This window comes from Mytilus trossulus, chromosome 1 (genome assembly GCF_036588685.1).
Source record: "Mytilus trossulus isolate FHL-02 chromosome 1, PNRI_Mtr1.1.1.hap1, whole genome shotgun sequence".
NCBI classification, from domain to species: Eukaryota; Metazoa; Mollusca; class Bivalvia; order Mytilida; family Mytilidae; genus Mytilus; species Mytilus trossulus.
In genome coordinates, this window is record NC_086373.1 from 80,382,273 (window position 1) to 80,403,857 (window position 21,585).

Consider the following 21,585-nt stretch of genomic DNA (forward strand, 5'->3'; position numbering starts at 1 on the left):
GCCTTTTTGTGATTCTTCGTTACATTTGTTGCTTTTACAGTGATATTAAGATGATAACACATTATTGACTGCTGTACCCTTATTTTTAACATTTTTACTCTTTGAGTATGTTCATTCATCGTTGACAATGTAATGGAATTTGATGCGACTGTCATAACAGTGAGAGGTTTAGCTAGCTATAAAACCAGGTTCAATCCACCATTTTCTACATAAGAAAATGCCTGTACCAAGTCAGGAATATGACAGTTGTTATCCAATCGTTTGATGTGTTTGGACTTTTGATTTTGCCTTTTGAGTTTTGATTTTCCTTTTTGATTTTTCCTCGGAGTTAAGTATTTTTGTGTTTTTACTTTTTTTATAGCTCTTTATGTTCCGAATAATTTTTTCTAAATGTATATGAACATAGTTTTCATATGATACTCTACCGAAAATGCAATTTTAGAATAACTAGAATCAAAGTACAATTTAACTAAAAAGTTAACATTTTAAACTTTTGGAGGAAGATTCAGATCCATTTAATTTACTTTAAATACAGGAGCTAGTAGACAAATTCTAATGTTGTTTTGAAAATATGATTAAACACTTCAGGTTGCTCTTTGTAAATACAGCTGTTTCTCAAAACACACCTCTTTTGTGGAGATCTTGAATATTCATAGAAAATTAATATTGTTTACATACTGGTTCCCAGTTATACTCTCTGTGTTCCATCTCACAGAGACATAACTTGGGAATGTTACCTTTAAATATACAGGTGCATATTATTTACATTGAAATCTGTGGTAACCTTTCATTCGAGGTAGGGGTGGCTAAGAAAATAAGTGTTAGTTTAAGCTCTGAGAAGTCCGGGCGTATAAACGTTTAAAATATGCCGCACAGCCCTATATTTTGACCTTTTAAAAAAATCATATGAATATATGAATTTTCAATTCTAGGATATGATTTTTTTCAAAAATCCATTGTAAAAGTGGTACAGTTTGAGCCGTTAAAAGAGTTCCTATGGGAAATTGCATTGTCAATATTTACAGACATTCAACCTTTATACTGCAAAAACAATTAAAACCGGCATATGTATTCCCTCTTTTTTGAATTGCAGCTTTATCTTAATTTATTTCTTATACGAATTAAAATGAGTCATTTTAAAAAAAAGGATTTTATATCAATAGCTCTAAACATTTTCTTATACATTTTTATATCGGTATGGATGATTGATTGAATAATTGTTTAGTGTTTAACGCAACTTTCAGCAATCAATTGCAGTACTTTTCGTGGTGATCAGTTTGTATTGAGGGAGGAAGCATGAGTGCCTTGATAGAACCACCAACCCTTCGTTAGGAAAACTTAAAATTCTAGTCAATTAAGATTGGAGTATTACGTGAGGGATGTGTACTCACAACCTGTGTTGACAGGCTAGTGATACAGTATTTCGAAACCTCAAAGCATTCGGTTAAAACAATAAGATACATTAAGAATTCATATTACTTTTATCAACAATATGTCTGATATTCAATCAACAATACAGTTTATAGATCAGTCTCTGTGGACGTGTCAGTAACAAACAATTGCGCACAATTTTTGACGTAGAACATTAATACAAATGATGTTCATTTGCCTTTAGTGTGTGTAGAGATTGTGTATCATAAATTCATACACTATATCCTTTGTTTTCTATTCCATAAATAGTGATTGTCTAGTGCTTTCGTAAGCTTTCTACATGTTGTTCTTGTTGTTATTATCTCTAGCAGGACTATGTTATAACAACAACCTGGTAACACATTTACAACTTTAACAGTCTGGTAATAACACAACAGAACATGCACTTCGTTATGATGGAACATACCTGTTACAACTTGAAAAAAACTATGGAAAACAAAAAAATCAGTCTGGTGCGATTATAAAACAAGAGCTACAAATTTCTGTAATTACTTACTATTTTATTGCAGTTTCAATGAAATATAGTCACTGATTTTCAAAAATTGCAAATACATAGCTACTACCCCTCACCATACAACCCTTATAACTAATATCTAGGTTTATGTTCAAACCAAATCTATTAAAGGAAACCAATGAAAATCCTTTTATCATGTGTTGTCTTCTTCTGTGATGCGTACTGCTAGTGCATCAAGTCAACTTAAGGTTGATAACATTCGAAGTGTTTTGTGTGTGTCCTTTATGTTTACTGATAAGTCGATTTCTGTATAATTCAAGTTTACACCAACGAGCAAAATGACTTGAATCATTTGAAAAATGTACATAACGCTTTTCGCCAAGCTTTCTTCGAGCCCTTTTCATCACCTCTTCTGGATCGTAGACAGTATACTTAGTGTTGGAAAAGTCAGTTACTTTAACACTTCCATCGAACGGAATTCTTAACGTTTCCTCTCGAATTTTTCTATGTTTATGCAAACCACGAAATGCGTAATGAGCTATTTTACACTGCAGTGAACTAGCGTGTGGTTTGATTTCAAGTACGACAGCAGAATGCCAGCATCTGTAATATTTGTATGTAATTATATCTCCGATGTTCAAGTCAGCTTTTGATTTTATCGACTTTTTCGATACATTTAATAAATGTGTATTTCTCTCGAAACACGGTGTACAGAGCATTCCTTTTTCATGTAAGATTTTATTTCGAAGAACTTCATCACTTATACCTTGAAATCCTTGATTTACAAATAGCCGCTTTATCATTCTTATTTTGCCTATTTGCAAGCTGAGACTCTCTCCTGTAACGCAGTGTGTTGCGAAATGCTCGCAGTTATTATTTAGCAAGTTGTATTTGAAACCCGGGTTTGATCTCTCTGTGTTTGCCCTTTCAACAATCCTTTCGGGCGAAAAATGTTCAATTGTGTCTGAATATTTATATACCATCACTTTATTCTTTTTCAAATTTATTTGTTTCGTTTCACGTAACAGTTTTGCTATGCTACTAAATGGCCGTAAGCAGCAATACATGGCACCAACTGTCGTGTTTGATGCATGTACAATTTCTACGGTTACTTTATGATCTTTCTTATTTGAATGTATTATATCCACTACAATTGCATGGTGATCATATATACGTCCATGGAATTTGATATGATCCCCTCTTTTTATTTCATCTCTTTTAAAAACCTGTATGGGTTTTACACATTCAAGGCATGCAACGGGTTTTGGCTTTGATGTTTTATTACCATCAGATTCATCATGAACTTCTATTATATTTTCTATTTTGTCAATTTCTGGAGCTTTTTCGATTTCATCTTCTTCAACTATCTCCCTGAAACTAGGTGTTTCTATACTTGTTTGCCGTTGCGTTGTTAAATCTTTTACGGTATCGTCAGATGGAGATCTTTGAAGAAAAGTCTGCCTGAGATTGAAATCAGTTTTAAACTCTAATTTTTTGTTGCAACTGTAACTTTTACTTTTCCTGAAAAAAAGAGCAAACCATTCCAAGAAACTCTTATCGTATTAAAGAAGCTACCACGAAACATTCCCTTTTCAGTAAAATATGATAAAGTATTCGACTATGTTTCATTTAATTCACTAACAAATAAACTTTAGAAATTAATGCTGATACAATAACGACAAATTGATCTTACCTCATTTTAAAAAAAATTGCTATACTTAAATAACCATGTTGGCTCGTGCATGTCTAATATTGAATTAAACACACCTTGAACAGTTAACCAGGTGAATTGGTAAAATTATACTTTGGAATATTTAAATACATGTTGTAAAACGTGAAAATCCATATTTGTTTTTCGATATTTCACATGTGTTTTGGCTATTAATCTTAATACGGATTTCTGTGTTATTAAAATTTGCTGTTACAAAATGATAGAAATTATTATAAATTAAGGAATATATCTCCCTCATGCAAAGCTCTGATTCCTTCACGGATTTGGCTATACTTTTCGGACCTTTTGGATTATAGCTCTTCATCTTTTATATAAGCTGAAGAGACATGTATTGTCGAAATGCGCATTTGGTGCAAGAAAATTGGTACCGTTAATTTAATTAACATACTAGTTTAGTATAGACCAAAAGATAGACCCCTACTGGTATATAACGTAAGACATAAGACAGTCTTCTCGTTGCTTTTTAAAGATTGAAATCAGGTAATGTTGTATGCTTTTTATGTTTTAGTATTCTTTGCAGTTTGAGAGATTAACTATATCAACATAATCATGAATACTAGTATAAATCTACCGTTCAATAAAATACGAAAAAAGATCACAGCAAACTTTATTGTTTTTCTTAGGAAATATAAGTACTCGAGGTCAATATACAGTAAATACGATATGCCACTGATTCTGTTCCAATTTGCATTAAACTTTGGCTTGTTAAACTGATTAAAAATCAAAACGTGAATCATTTATATTATTTTATTTTGAAGCTTTTTTATTATTTTAATTAGTACTAAAAAAATTAACATAGAACAACTGAAAACGTACTAAGATTTGTTTTATAATCTTCAATTCCTAAATAACTGTTCATTTTTATAGTGATATGTTGTAGATACATTATTTTTGTTTTAATAGTGTAAAATAATGGAACAGGCAATTTATTGACCTTATTGTTTGTAGACCTGCTATTTAACATAAAAACACTAAAGTCAAAAGAACAGTGTTGTTTATTATATGCGGTTTTTAATGTCCAGTAAGGTCTTCGCCATACAATCAAACTTTCCATAAAATTAACAATCGAAACAAATCTAACACTAAATAATAAAGTGATCCCTGTCAGAAAATGATTTTCTCCAAATAGCATTTACAGTTTAACATACCATTATACTTATATAAAATAAAAATAAATCAGATCGAAGCACACTAGAAAAACTTTGAATTTAATTACCGAACCATGAAAGTCAGTCAAGCAAGTCAAGTATAGCCACCAGTACAACCAATTTTCAAAACTCATAATTTTATTTTGAAGGTTCCTGCTATGTTTATACTACACTAGACTTTTTTCAGTTTTGAAATTGCTATATATAGAAAGATATTGTGCTTTATTTGTATTGTATATATATATTAATATTGAGAAAGGAAATGGTGAATGTGTCAAAGCGGCAACAATCCGACCATAGAGCAGACAACAGCCGAAGGCCACCAATGAGTCTTCAATATAGCGAGAATTCCCCCAACCGTAGGTGTTCTTCAGCTGGCCCCTAAAAAATATGTATACTAGTTAAGTGATAATGGACGTCATACTAAACTCCGAATTATACACAAGATACTAAAATTAAAAATCATACAAGACTAACAAAGGTTAGAGGCTCCTGACTTGGGACTATTATTTGTTTCTACCATTACTATTTAAAATATAGATTTTTTTTATAAAACTTCAAATCTCTAGCGTCTTTTACTGAACGTTAGCAAATTCATGTAAAGTTGAAGACAGTTATCAGCAAAATCGGTGAAAATAAATAGAGATATTTTCAAAATGTTTCTTAAAACTGTATTTTGATCATTAACAAGCTTCTATGATCGTTATTTCCCACTTTCGCAGGACCGACAAAACACGGATATATAGACAAACAATTATATTTAAACATTTTTAAATGCGTTTTACATATATATTCGATAATATGCAATCATATATGTTTTACTTGCTATTAAATATTTATTGTGTGTCTAATATTCTTTAGATAATAGTAGTGTATATAATGTACACTGGTTAACTCCTTTATATACAATACAAAGCCTCGAAGTAGACGTTCGGTTGTTGTCCTTGTCGCAATCGCACTAAATAACAATCTTTGCTCGTTATATTATGAGTGTTCTGCACTGTTGCTTGAAAATTTAACTAAATCCACATGAAAGTAATAACAATTCAATTTTGAATTAAAATACAAAAACAGTTCCCAAGTTCTTTCTACAGTATAGCTTTCTTTGGAAAAATAAGGATTTAAATGTCCTAAAATTACATGTTTTGAAAAACTATACCATAATGATAATTGAAAGTAATTGCGAGGTATAAATTGACCATCACTTTTTCATTGAGATAATCCTAACTAGGGGTCTCAATAGACAAAGTTATAGGCAGATGTTATTTGATCTAACTATGGGTCTCAATAGAAAAAGCTAGAAGCATGTGTTATTTGATCTTACTATGGGTCTCAATAGACAAAGTTATAGGCATGTGTTATTTGATCTTACTATGGGTCTCAATAGACAAAGCTAGAGGCATGTGTTATTTGATCTTACTAGGGGTCTCAATAGACGAAGTTATAGGCATGTGTTATTTGATCTAACTAGGGGTCTCAATAGACAAAGCTAGAGGCGTGTGTTATTTGATCTTATAAGGGGTCTCAGTAGACAAAGCTAGAGGCATGTGTTATTTGATCTTATAAGGGGTCTCAATAGACAAAGCTAGAGGCATGTGTTATTTGATCTTACTAGGGGTTTCAATAGACAAAGTTAGAGGCATGTATTATTTGATCTTATTAGGGGTCTCAATAGACAAAGCTAAAGGCATGTGTTATTTGATCTTACTAGGGATCTCAATAGACAAAGCTAGAGGCATGTGTTATTTGATCTTACTAGGGGGCTCAATAGACAAAGCTAGAGGCATATGTTATATGATCTTACTAGGGGTCTCAATAGACAAAGGTAGAGGCATATGTTATATGATCTTACTAGGGATCTCAATAGACAAGCTAGAGGCATGTGTTATTTGAGCTTACTAGGGGTCTCAATAGACAAAGCTAGAGGCATGTGTTATTTGAGCTTACTAGGGGTCTCAATAGACAAAGCTAGAGGCATGTGTTATTTGATCTTACTAGGGGTCTCAAAAGACAAAGCTAGAGGCATATGCTATTTGATATTACTGGGGATCTCAATAGACAAAGCTAGAGGCAAGTGTTATTTGATTTTAGATTCAAATTCAATAGTATATCATAGCCAAAAGTTGTAGCTGCATTTAATAACACTTTCGTTTGCAGGAAATTAACATGAGTTAAAAACGAAGCCTCTCGCTTTGTTTGCTGAACAAATGTATCTGTTGAGAGAGCATTGACTTGTTTTTATTCTGTTTTTACATCTTACATTATTCAAGTTAATATACCACTAGCAGCGTCATTTTGAACTGACCCCATAACTAACTTCAATTAAATGCACTACAGACTCTGCCAATTCTCTTCCTATTTTGGCTGTCGTGACACTGATATATTAATAATCTTATGATTTTAATCAAACGCGTAAGTTCTTTTCATTTTTGTTGCTGGATTTCAGTCCGACCATTGTAAACCCCATAAATATCTTATATGAAACTTGCTAATTTGTGTGGCAAGTTTTCCAGTTAACGTAATATTTCTTGGACATTATCCATGGAAGTTATGTGCAAATCCATTCCCTACCAAAATATCATTTCACTTCATCAAGGTCAAGCTGTGAATATTTGTTTTCTTATTTTTCCCTATCATTAATGTGTTTTAAAGGATGAAATTTGAGATTTTTTTGTTTGTTTTTAGACATTAAAGGATAAAGCATTTTCAGTTCGTCATATCGTTGTCCTTTCATTAATATCCTGCCATCGATTCGGCATTTAGTGTAACCCACATTTGCCGAGGTAAACGAAGAAAGACAACTTCTGCGTAGCAAGGACAACGCTTTAAGGATTAAAGAAATATTCAGTAATCTCCAAATTGATTTGTATCTTTTTATATAAAAATCAATAATCCACACTTCGTAAGAAAGTTTCACCGATACATGATGTACAACGCTTGAACTTTTTATCTGTCATTCAAACTGTTGTTTAAGAGTTTAGTTCCTTTCACAGATAATATCGAATATGTTCATAATGTTGTATCTACAACCAACCTCCTTTTCACCACGAATGGGACCCATACAATTAGACTACTTACCGAACGTTTGTAAAAACATGAGCACTATCAATACACTTGATGAAGAATTGTATTGATTTCGGTGCTGATGGTAACTGGTCCTTCCCTTCTTAAAAAAATCAACAAACATTCTAAGCCGTAAAAAGTAAACTTTTCGAGAGAAAAAGATCATTATCAATCACTTTCTTTATCAATGGATAACTTTTACTTCTCTCTCATTAAGATAATAAATGCCTCGATCAGTAGGGTTACGTATTTGTGTGATTGACATAACTGTTTTTGTTATTAAAATAAACTCATTATAGATATCAGGATTGAAATTTTATATTTACGCCAGACGCGCGTTTCGTATAAAAAGACTCATCAGTGACGCTCGAATCAAAAAGTGTTTAAAAGGCAAAATAGAGTACAAAGTTGAAGAGCAATGAAGACCAAAAATTCCTAAAAAATTGTGCCAAATATTGCTAAGGTAATCTTTTTCTGAGGTAGAAAAGCCTTAATTTTTCAAAATTTCAAAGTTTGTTAACAGTTGATTTATAATTATGAACATATCAATGATTACTCAAGAAGTGCTGACTACTGGGCTGGTGATACCCTCGGGGAAATAAATCTCCACCAGCAGTGTTATCGACCCACTGGTTGCAAATAAACTCATCATAGATACCAGGATAATTTTTTTTATATTTACGCCAGACGCGCGTTTCGTCTAAAAAAGACTCATAAATGACGCTCGAATCAAAAGGTGTTTAAAAGGCCAAAATAGAGTTGAAGATCATTGAGGACCAAAAATTCCTAAAAGTTAAGCCAAATAAAGCTAAGGTAATCTATTCCTAATGTTTAAACTTACAGTTCGGTGATTTAGAGATGGATCAACCAAATACAAATTAAGAATAGTGTAAAATGAAATAAAACATTCAACGATTGTAATATCTGTTTATCGTTACAGGCTGGTATTATTTGTAATAAGGTGTATGATGACACTCTGATTGTTTCTAAAACTGTCATAGACATTGACTTCTCAAAAAGTGTTTGTAAACCTTGACTTCTCACAATTTTTGTAAAGTTTTTGACGAGGTAATATTTGCTGTGTCATATTGGTATTCTTCGTTTGCCTGTCCTCAAAGTTATTAAGAAGCTTTAAAACATGTGGTCCTTATTGGGCCTGCCTCATTCCAGATTTGTTAGTTGTTAGTGGCTTTGAACTAGCTGCCATTTAACTGCGAGTACTCTCAAATCTGTTCCTATTGTCTTTTTGTTGTTGGGATGTACAAGTACCCGGCCACGTCCACTTGTAATTTGTCCATCTGATGAGTTAAGCCGTTTTCAACTGGTTTTTATAGTTCGCTCTCATATTGTACTGTAATACCATTGTCCAAGATAAGAGGAGGGTTGGGATCCCGCTAACATATTTAACCCCGCCACATTATGTATGTATGTGCCTGTCCCATGTTATGAACCTGTAATTCAGTGGTTGTTGTTTGTTTATGTGTTACATATTAGTTTTTCGTTCATATTTTTTTTTATATAAATGAGGTCGTGATTTTTTTCGTTTGAGTTGTTTTACATTGTCATTTCGGGGCCTTTCATAGCTGACTATGCGGTATGAGCTTTGCTTATTGTTGAAGACCGTACGATAACCTATAGTTTCTGTGTCATTTTGGTCTCTTGTGGAGAGTTGTCTCATTGGTAATCATCCCACATCTTCTTTTTTTATATTAACTGCATTCAGATATTTTCTGCTTTGGTCATTAAGAGTGATGAATATTAACATACACGGTGGTTTTGTTTGCCCGTTTTTAAAATTTCGAAGCATAGTTCACCTACAAAGTCAAATAGGTGTCTTGAATGTCAAATCTATTTAGCAATAAATTAAATCGAAAGAACAACAACATTTACATGCATTATTTAAATTTATAATAAGGCAGTGCAATTGATGACTTGAGATACAACGTTTTAAATAAAAGAATAAAATTTCAAAAGAGTAAAATTTCAACTGCTGTAAAGTAGGATGTCTGTTAAAAAAACCTCCATATTAACAAGTAGTCAAAATTCAATCTTTTTGACATTATGGTAATTGCATTGATAAATAAATCTAACATATAACCTATAACAATGAAAAGAAAATTGGTGAAATGTGGAGTTTTTGTGTTATCTTTAAATATAGTGTTAGCTTCCATACAGTTTGTCTAACTCTAAACCTCACCTGAAAAAAATCATTTCTTTCGCATCAGCCTCATTATGTCAAGTGATTGATAGTATAAATATGTTACTGGTGTCGAAGTAATACGTAGTCGGACAGCCTTTTTTTCACTCTTGGATTTGATTTACAGACTGGTAGAATGAAGGGAACATATGTGTGAAGAAGGGTGAATTATCGAATTATCTGCTTAACAGCGAATTAGTTAAGATTTCAAAACAAAATCGAATATATTTTCTAAATTAAAAAAAATCTGATTTAATGAATTTTATTTTTATACTTGTTATGATTTTTCGAAACAGTACATTACACTTTCATGAACTATTTATATTGGTACTGCAGTGTTTTTGTTTTTTAGCATTAACGAGGCTTTGATTATATGTACAAGATTGTGTTATCTTTTTTCGTTTGGAATCTATTAAGAATATAGTTTTACCGAAAAACATGCTAAAGATGCAAAGATTACACATCTTATTTTGTATGTTTGAAAGGTAAAAAATAATCTTCAGTCCGTTGTCCTTTATGGAGTAAAAACTTCCTATTAAACCTACTAAACTAAAAGCTCCTTATGCCACAGCTGGGAGTAAAGATAATATGTCATATAAGGAGCCAATGAATGCTTTCAGTATTTTTAGCGTTTTTGTATACCTTGAAACGCTGAGTAGCGTTGTTTCTGTATACAATTTCTGTCTTTAGAAAATAGTTGTCAAGATAGAGCAAAAAACGGTATCAACGTACACGATGTAACATCATCAATTAAGGTAAATAACTGAACAAATAGCAGAGGAATGGTTTCAGTTATTGAGCATAAAAGAATACCAAAAATACCGTATTCCAAAGTATATTCATAAAAGGGAAGTCATTAAAACGGACATACATTATAAATATGTATACTGTGGATTCATTATTATTCGTTGGTTACCAATTTTCGTGGAATTCCATCCATTTAAAATAAAAAATACTGAATCCACCGTATCACAAATGTACAAATTACACAATTACAAGTAACAAATTGACAATTTACGAATTAAGCATTTTAACCCTGTTGGCTTTCCATATGAATAATGGTCGTAATTCATATGAAGAGTGATTAGCTTTGCTGCATGCTATTCTATATTATTGTAGTTTTTTCTTTAATATATCTTGCCTAGCTATGTATATATAAGAAGTGCTGGTGTTTTTATCGCTAATACGTATATTCTTCTTCACATGTTACTACACCATTCAGTTGCGTAAGATGTAAAATTTGATTTGGATATAGTTTTGAAGTAAAGAACAGCGTGATTTCAGTTCTATGTTGTATACATTTAAAGTTCTAAATTGAACATTTGTATTTTTTTAAATCATTCTAACGAATTAAAAGGGTAAGTTTCATAAGATTTCACAAACATGGTCTGTTTCATTATTTTTTTAAATAAAATGTAGGGGTATTGATATTTCAACGCTTTCATTTCATGTTGGATATTCATGAAATGTATTTCAAAGATTTTTGTTAGCAAATTCTTGGAAGAGTGCAAACAAATCTTTTTTTAACAGTAAAAAAAATAAAAAATTATAAAGAACAAAAGTCTACATGCAGACATGTCTCACCTGCTGGTTTCTTGCCATACCGACATGTGCACAGTCCAATCTTACCATACAATTAATTAAATATTATCTGATAATTTGCAAAAAAACATGAAAACTTAAACATTAAATATTAACCAAGAAAACAGGTCAAGATCAGATAAACTCTTTATATCTAAGAAAAAGACCGAATCCTTAAACACTAAACATTGCTTAATAAACCACGCGATAATTTAGATTGTATAAAACCTAGTCTGACATGAACAACTTACAATAACTCAATACACAAAAATATAGTCAATCTACTTCTTACAGTATGTGAGATACAGACTTGATAACACCAAATTAATCTTAGTTACTGGTCTAGGAAATTAGGTCAAGGTCAGGTGATTACTATTTTGTAGACATATTGAACTTGTAAGGGTCATAGATGCCAAATATAATTATACTTTACTCGTAATGAGAAAAAATTCACATGACAAAACAAATATATTTATTTTTTCAAAAAGAACCTGTACCAAGACATTGTGGATAAGGACAATTGTCATATAAATACATTTTGTGTATTTACTGTCTTCTGATTGCTTAAAATTATTTGTTTTATTTTCAACTCTGACGTTTCAATGTGAAGAGTCAAAATTAGTTTAATGGTTCAATAAATTTATAATAAATAATAGCCATTCATTAAATGACAGACGAAAACTTCTTATCATACGGTATCTACAAACAAAGTAAAAAACATGTCTGTCTTATACTTTCTAAACTATAAAGCTTAATACCAATAGTTTATGCTGCTGTCATCGGGTTATAACCACTATGTTTCGCATTCAACGTTTTTTGTCGCAGACTAGACACTCAACAATTCACATAAACATGTTTAACCCCGCCGCATTTTTGCGCCTGTCCTAAGCCAGGAGCCTCTGGTCTTGTTATTTTTGTATTATTTTAATTTTAGTTTCTTGTGTACAATTTGGAAATTAGTATGGCGTTCATTATCACTGAACTAGTATATATTTGTTTAGGGGACAGCTGAAGGACACATCCGGGTGCGGGAATTTCTCGTTACGTTGAAGACCTGTTGGTGACCTTCCGCTGTTGTTTTTTCTATGGTCGGGTTGTTGTCTCTTTGATACATTCTCCATTTCCATTCTCAATTTTATATACTGAAAATCTTGACATTATGCCTACGTTTCTTGAAGGATATCTGTAAAAAAAGATTTTTTTTGTGTTAATGTCATTAAAAATGTTAAAAAAAAAAGCATATTGAAATGCAGTTCTTTTGTAGATTTTTTTAAGAAAATAAATGCTAAATATTCCTTTTATTGAAATTAAAAACAATTAAGTACAGTTCAGTTCGGTCAGACATTAAGATGTATTTGTTTTTTGGTGTTGAAGGCGTTATTAATCAGTTGTCAAGGAGATAAATCATCCTTCCTCACACATTTTTTTGTAGCTTTTCATACAATATGGTTTATGCTTGTTGGTTATGAAATATGGTTACTTATAATGTTCACATTTCTTCTCCTATTGAATTGAGGATGTTGCCGTTTCAAGTGATATGAAGTAACCATTATTTAGAAACGCTTATTACAGTCAAAGAAATGTCTTTAGTTGAAATATGAGTTATAACGATTAAATACAAGTATTTGCCCAATTTTATTGAATCTGCACCGTTTTATTCAAATCATACTCCACTTCTTTTTTAAGGTTCATGTGGACCCTATGGCTAAAATGGCCGTATTTTCACCTCAAAATTTACTGAGTACAGACAAACCTGCGCATCTGTAAAAAAATTCAGCCATAGCATGCCCTAGATAAATGTATTTTTAGTATGTTTTATGTTTTATAAAAATAAAAACTTACCAGGATTGTTCCGTGCACTTTTTTTCATTTCTCCAGAAGGTGCCAAAATAAACTAAGTTGGGAAACAGGTTTGAGAAATCCCCACAGGTAAAAATTAAACTGAGCATTTTAAATTGACATGGATATTAGATGGCCAATAGATACCTGACAATAATTCGTTATTTAAACTGTGTACCTGAGTGGACCATATCAAGGTAAACGCAACTGTTTGTTAATTTTATCATCTTCTGCAGAGACGAAAAAAAGTGTACGGCAAAATCCAGTTAAGTTATGAATTTTCTAAATCATAAAATGCATTTGAATTCTATTTATCTAGGGCATGCTATGCCTTAAAACTTTTCCAAATGCACAGGTTTGCCTGTACTCAGAGAAAATTTTGAGGTGAAAATACGGCCATTTTAGCCATAGGGTCCACATGAACCTTAAATGACTATGATCGTATACAGACCCACCAGCACTGAACCAAAACATGAACTTGCACACATTTCAGAATCAGAGTAGAAGCCCATGGATTATTCACAATATTCGTTATTACCAGCACCGATCAAGACAAAATTTTAAGCACAGACTGTAACTCGCAGAAAAATCTTACCCAATATTACTTTGAAAACTTTATTCAGAATTGTACTTAGTCTTCCTAAAACATTTCTCTCTTGATTGTGTGTGTATTTAATTTTTTGTGTTTTTTTTTTGTCTTATTCATTAAGTGTAAAAGTTTAAAAGATACAAAAGGTTTATTCAAACTCCTGCTTTGACATTAAAAAAAGACAAACAAAAAAATAAACAAGAATGTGTCCAAAGTACACGGATGCCACATTCAATCATTTGACATGTTCCATGGACCGTGAAATAGGGTACAAATCTGATTTGGCATTAAAATTAGAAAGATTATACTATAAGAAAAATTAGTACTAAGTTTTAAGTTGATTTGACTGCAATTTCATCAAAAACTACATTGACCAAAAACTTTAACCTGAAACTCCCACTTTCATTTTAAATGTTCAATGGACCGTGAAATTGGGGTCAAAAGTCTAATTTTGCTTTAAATTAGAAAGATTATAACATAAGCAACTAGTGTACTAAGTGTCAAGTTGATTGAACTTCAGCTTCATCAAAAACTACCTTGACCAAAAACTTTAACCTAAAGCGGGACGAACGAACGAACGGAGCCACAGACCAGAAAACATAATGCCCCTCAATTATCGTAGGTGGGGCATAAAACGACAACATAGACATCTCAGGTGCTCCGGAGTAGTACTCAGTTCCTGTTCCACATAAGACAATGCGATTTTGTTCATGTATATACAATTTAAGTGATAAGTCTTATTTGGTAGGTTATACACAAAGTAAATGAGCTGTGGAAATTATAATTGGAAAATTTGCACAAGGTTACAAATGAATATATAAGTTGAACATCTAATTTGAACAAAGCTTTAATGTAAAGTCATGATATCAGCATTAAGTCATTTAAAATCATGTCTTATTATTTGCATGTGTATATTAAATATCATTAGAATGGACAAATTATAGACAGATAATCAGATATAATGAATTTTAGAGTTAGATCAGTTTAAAGTATCAATGTTTTTATCTATCTTTTTGTGTGTTTTTTTAACTGAGGTTAAAGCGCCTTAAATAGTCTTAAATTAGACCGTTGTTTTTCCCGTTTGAATGGTTTTACACTAGTAATTTTGGGGCCCTTTATAGCTTGTTATTCGGTGTGAGCCAAGGCTCCGTGTTGAAGGCCATACTTTAACCTATAATGGTTTACTTTTTAAATTGTTATTTGGATGGAGAGTTGTCTCATTGGCACTCACACCACATCTTCCTATATCTATTGTAAATTCCGTGATTGACCTATTTTGTCATTTCAATGTTTCTATGATAGTTGCAACAAATTAAGCAAGAATTAAATTATATTAAGACGGGTTGTTTTCTAATGTTACATTTAACAATTTTGATTTTGCAGTAATAATCATTCTTTTTCTATACAATTTAAGTTTACACCAACGAGCATAATGACTTGAATCATTTGAAAAATATACATATCGTGTTTCTCCAAGCCTACTTCTTGCTCTATCAACCACTTCCTTTGGATCGTATACACTATAACCGTTATTGGAGTAATCCGTAACTTTCACACTTCCATCAAGCGGAATTCTTAGCGATTCCTCTCGTATTTTTCTGTGTCTGTGTAAAACACGGAATGCATAATGGGCTATTTTGCACTGTAGTGACATGTCGTGTGACTCAATGTCTAGCACTACAGCAGAATGCAAACATCCGTAATAAGTGTATGTTATAATATCACCAATCTTAACGTCACCTTTAGATTTGATCGGTTGTTTCGCAATACTCAATAGTTTTTCATTTCTCTCAAAACACGGTTTACAGAGCATCTCATTTTCATATTCGATTTTATTTCGGAGAATTTCGTCTCTGATACCTTGAAATCCTTGATTTGCAAAAAGAAACCTTACCATTCTTATCTTTCGAACTTGTAAGCTAAGACTCTCTCCTGTAACGCACCATGTTGCAAAATGCTCGCAATTATTATTTAGCGCGTCGTATTTAAAACCAGGTTCTGATTTCTTTTCGACTGCCCTTTTGACTATCCTTTCTGGTGAAAAATGTTTGACTGTGTTCGAATATTTATAAACCATTACTTTCATCTTTTTTAAATTTATTTGTTTTGTTTCACTTAACAGTTTTGCAATGCTACTAAATGGCTGTAAGCAGCAATAAATTGCACCAGCTGTGGTGTTTGATGCATGCACCAGTTCTACAACTACTTTATGATCATTTTCTTTTGAAGGTTTTATTTTTAATACAATTGCGTGGTGATCATATATTTTCCCATGAAATTTGATGTGATCCCCTATTTGTATTTCTTGTCCTCTGAAAACCTGTATCGGCTTTACACATTCAAGACATGCAACAGGTTGTGTCTCTTGATCATTTCTACTATCAAGATCATCATTACTTTCCTGTCTGTTATATTTTCTGCAGGAATCGTCAATTTCTGGATCTTCTGTTATTTCATCCTCTTCTGTAATCTTTGCAAAACCAGGCTTTTCTGGTTTAATGTATTGTTGCATTGTTAAAACTTTCACTGACTCTTCAGATGGAGATCTTTGTAGATCGTTCTGATTGAGAGAATAATCATGTCTGATCCATATTCTTTTACATTTCTTCTTCATGCTCTTCCTGGAAAAGAAAAGAAATTCTATTACTCTAATTTTAAATAAGAAGCAAACACGACCCACATCATTAAGCAGTAAACAGTTTCTTTGTGAACAGATATTTGATGTTGTTTCATCAAAAACACGTTATTAAACAAACTTTCTTAATACAATTATTAAACGAAAATTAAAAGTACGCAAGAACAGTACAAAAACTGATAAAAAAGGGCCAATATCACTAAAGAAAGATGAGCCTTACCCCATTTTTTTCTGGAACTGTTGAACACTTAAATAATCTACTTGTCTTCTTGTGCATGTCTCATCTTGAATTAAACATTTACCTTCGTCAATCACTTATATTGGTAAATAGGATTTTTAAATATTTTATAAAGCATTTAATTCATTTGGGAAAGGTGATCCGATATATGATTTTTTCGATATTACACATCTATTGTTTGTCTATTGATTTAACAGTTTGGTATAGAACGTGAAGCGGTCAACTCCACACTTCTTAAAATCTTGATTCACTTACATAGTAGTTGATACGCTTCTTTATATAGTTTTTGTATTGGTTGTTGTTTGATATATTTACTGTAGCAATATGATCATGATAACTGCTACTTTTGCTCTACTTGGAGTCAACCACGCAAATGGATCACATGTTCTTTACGCGGTATTGTCTTTCTATAAGATAAAGGTTCCAAAAGATCAATTGATTATTACCGAAATTACAGGCTTTGGAGTAAGACTTTTTTTTATACACCTTCACATAATTAGCTGATTGTTTTTTTTTTTTAACTCATAAAAAATTCGTCAATTTTATTTTCGTTTCGGTTCAAACAAATCTGATTTGATTGATAAATGCTTAATTATTTACCAGTGCCGCAAAACTTCCTTATACAACAATAAACAATGCATGAAATAGTAACTAAGTATGAGCACGTGCGTATTTTGGGCTAAGACTGTTTTATGGACTATCGACAACTGCAACTCATCATATATAAATAAAGGCAACAGTAGTCTACCGCTGGTCAAAAGTCACAAATCGATTGGGCGAACTATTTGAAACCAACTGACATAATTCTGACTTAGTACAGGACATTTTCAGAGCAAAAGTGCACACGCTGAAGCCAAACAAGAAATACGTGTACACCATACAATCATTCAATACACTAAATATAGTTGACCTATTGCTGACCTATTGCTTATAGTTTCTAAGGAACAGACTCAACCTAGAAAACTAATCATTGACCGGCAATAGAAGCATGAAATGAGATCAAGGTCAAACAAAACCTGTGAGACTGATATGTACATCATAAAATATCTATACACCAAAAAATAGTTGGCCTATTGCTTATAGTATTAGAAAAAAGACATAAAAACAAAAACTTAACTTAACCAATGAACCATGAAAACGAGGTCATCTGATGATACCTGCCAGCTAGACATGTACACCTAACAATCATTAAATATACCAAATAAAGTTGACCTTTGCATTCAGTATAAGAAAAATTTGTAAGGGTTCCGCCTATTTTTGCTGTAAATGGCAGGCTCAACAACAATGAGGAAAAAAATCAATAAAAATATTCCTCTTGTTACTATTTTATGATTGTAAGAAAATCCAAGTCCATTTAAAAGTAAATTACAGAAAAAACGGAGTAATATATTTACAAACTTTACTTCTGGATACAATCTTATGATCATAAATAAGCTTCTGTCCAAGTTTGGTACAAACCCAGGATAGTTTAAGAAAGTTATTAAAATTTTAAAAACTTCAACCACAGAGTGAATGTAATGGTTCCCCGCAGAAAAACTAAGTCCATTTAAAAGTAAAATATAAAAAAAAAGAATTTATTTATTTACAAAATTTACTTCTGGATACTATATTTTGATCATAAACAAGCTTCTGTCCAAGTTTGGTACAAACCCAGGATAGTTTAAGAAAGTTATTAAAATTCTAAAAACTTTAACCACAGAATGAATGTAATGTTTCCCTGCAGAAAAACCTAAGTCCATTTATAAGTAAAATACGGAAAAAATGAAATTTTATTTTTACAAAATTTACTTCTGGATATTATCTTATGATCATAAACAAGCTTCTGTCCAAGTTTGGTACAAACCTAGGATAGTTCGAGAAAGTTATTAAAATTCTAAAAACTTTAACCACAGAGTGAATGTTTTGTTTCCCCGCAGAAAAAACTAAGTCCATTTATAGTAAAATACGGAAAAAATTGAATTTATTTTTACAAAATTTACTTCTGGATACTATCTTATGATCATAAACAAGCTTCTGTCAAAGTTTGGTAGAAATCCAGTATGGTTTAAGAAAGTTATTAAAATTTCACTTTAACCACAGAGAAAATATTTGTTGACGCCGCCGACGACGCCGACGCCGACGGAATGTAGGATCGCTTAGTCTCACTTTTTCGACTAAAGTCGAAGGCTCGACAAAAACAGACCAAAACACAAAAACTTAACTATAATCACTGAACCATCAAAATGAGGTCAAGGTCAGATGACATCTACCAGTTGGACCTAACAGTCCTTCCATACACCAAATATACTAGTTTGCGCCTGTCCCATGTCAGGAGCCTCTGGCCTTTGTTAGTCTTGTATTATTTCAATTTTAGTTTCTTGTGTACAATTTGGAAATTAGTATGGCGTTCATTATCACTGAACTAGTATATATTTGTTAAGTGCCAGCTGAAGGACGCCTCCGGGTGCGGGAATTTCTCGCAATATTGAAGACCTGTTGGTGGCCTTCTGCTGTTGATTTTTCTATGGTCGGGTTGTTGTCTCTTTGACACATTCCACATTTCCATTCTCAATTTTAATTCTATTGCTCATAATATCTGAGATATAGACTTGACCACTAAAACTAAACCTTGTTCTCTGATCCATGAAATGACGTCGAGGTCAAGTGAAAAATGTTTGAGCATCAGAGACAAAAGTCGCAGGCTCGACAAAAATGGTGGATTGAACCTGGTTTTGTTGCTAGCCATTACTCGCGCTTTATGGCAATGTTAAATGTACCGCTAACATGACAACATTACATGACAGGAATACATTACAAATGAATGCAAGAACACTCTGGGTATAACAATACATAAATAAATATATATAAGAGTACAGATCCTAGGTCTTCTATAAAGCAAAAATATAAATGGTTGCCTATAATTGATTACACCCGTTTTGTTTAAATCTTAGTGGTAAGTTGTCTCATTGACAAACAAAAGTATACAAAACACAGCATGGAAAACTATAATGAGCAACACGAACACACCAAACACTGGGGTGATCTCATGTGCTTCGGAAGGTTACTTATATCCTTCTCCAAACGTGGCACCCGTCGTGTTGCTCATGGTAAATAAACCTTGGGATAAGTCTAATTCTGTAGGTCAAATTCGTGGAAAATTTAATTCGATTGTGGCAAATTAAATTATAATGATATGGAATTCCAACAGATTCTTTTTTAGGCAATTTGTATATATTTTGTTTTCCATAAAACATTTAAGATGTGCTTTCTTTTATATCAAATATAAAATATTCCCATAAATTCATAAATATATATGAGGAATATTAAATACACATAGCTCTATTGATTGTTGAATTTAATACAATTAATTTCTATTAACCAAGTTCACCTGAGATTTAGTCAAAGAAGTAAGCATTAACAAATGAAAAAAACATAAGTAACTTTCGATACAAAAAATGCCAGGACTTCATGAACGCATATCATAATTATGGCAGATTTCTTGTATGAAGTTGTTCAAATATTAGGACCGTCATTTTGAAATTCGCAGCCGACTGAGTAGTTCTGATTTAATTTGATTTTAGGTGTTTGTAACGCCACTTTTAGCACCGCTTTTGTTCTATTTCGTGGCGGCCAGTCTTTTATTGGTGGAGGAATCCAGAGTGATGCTGTGGATTAACTCAAAATAGCAAACAATACATTATGTTTTATTTTTATGTTTTATGTTTTATCGTTGAAAACCAAAACGTTAATAGATGCTTCTCTTATCTTGTAGTTTTTTAAAATTTAAACATCGCTGTTTAACAAATATTTGGCTCCGATGATTTATTTAAAATAGATTAATAAGACTAATTTAATTTCAAGTCTTAACACAGAAAGATTTATCTTAAATTTTGTGATTTTGTTATCCAAAACTATTATTTATAGATTATTTTTTTTTGAATTGACACTGCCAATCAATTTTTCTATATTTTCTTTAAACAAATATCCCGTTCCAGATGATTAATTCAGGTTTTAAGATTGAGTTTGAGATTTGATATAGACAAAGTTCTGGACCAAAGGATTGCGTCATATCATATATGTATGTTATACCTTTAACAGCACGTGTCATGAATTGACATGTGTATTAAATTCATTTGAATGAATAAAAGATTCACACAAAATCAGGTACAACAAATTGTTCAGCAGTTCGTAAAATATACTTTCACAGATCTTAAAGGACAATGTGTACTAATTTTGTATGTGTATTTTAATTTCTAACACTAAAATTCATTTCTTATTTTGATAAGTCAACCATTGACAAACTGGTTAAAGTTCTTCCGCCAATGCATCAGGATTGATTTTCTGTTGACAATTAGATATGTAACAAAATTACAAAACAAAGACATGTCATTAATACATATCAAGTCATATGTTTACTAAAGATTCCATGAAATAATATTGGCTATAACGATTAATTTCAATTTCTGTACAATTTAAGTTTACACCATCGCGCGAAATGACTTGAATCATTTGAAAAATGATCATAACGTTTTTCGCCCAGCTTTCTACGGGCCCTTTCTACCACCTCGTCGGGAGCATAGACAGTATAATCAGTCGTGAAATCAGTAACTTCTATACTTCCATCAAACGGAATTCTGAATGTTTCCTCCAGAATCTTTTTATCCCTATGTAAACCACGAAATGCATAATGAGCTATTTT

The 21,585-nt window shown here is 32.0% G+C and overlaps 1 protein-coding gene across 1 annotated transcript; it reads right to left on the reverse strand.

Moving 5' to 3' along the window:
- Positions 1–1,902: 1,902 nt before the first annotated feature.
- Positions 1,903–15,688, reverse strand: LOC134696258 (uncharacterized). The gene is made up of 3 exons (XM_063557989.1): positions 15,517–15,688; positions 7,844–7,931; positions 1,903–3,406 (listed from the first exon to the last, which is right to left on the reverse strand). The coding sequence occupies exons 1-3, from the start codon at positions 15,686–15,688 to the stop codon at positions 2,119–2,121; spliced, it is 1,548 nt and encodes a 515-aa protein (XP_063414059.1). The 3' UTR covers positions 1,903–2,118.
- Between the last annotated feature and the right edge of the window lie 5,897 nt (positions 15,689–21,585).

Excerpts from the sequence above, each read along its gene's own strand:
- LOC134696258 (XM_063557989.1), bottom strand. The coding sequence starts at position 15,688 with ATGTCACTACAGTGCAAAATAGCCCATTATGCATTCCGTGTTTTACAC. Across the intron at positions 7,932-15,516 it reads AGTGGTTGATAGAGCAAGAA|AAGGGAAGGACCAGTTACCA; the intron begins GTAGGCTTGGAG and ends GATTTTTTTAAG. Across the intron at positions 3,407-7,843 it reads CATGTTTTTACAAACGTTCG|GAAAAGTAAAAGTTACAGTT; the intron begins GTAAGTAGTCTA and ends TCTTTTTTTCAG.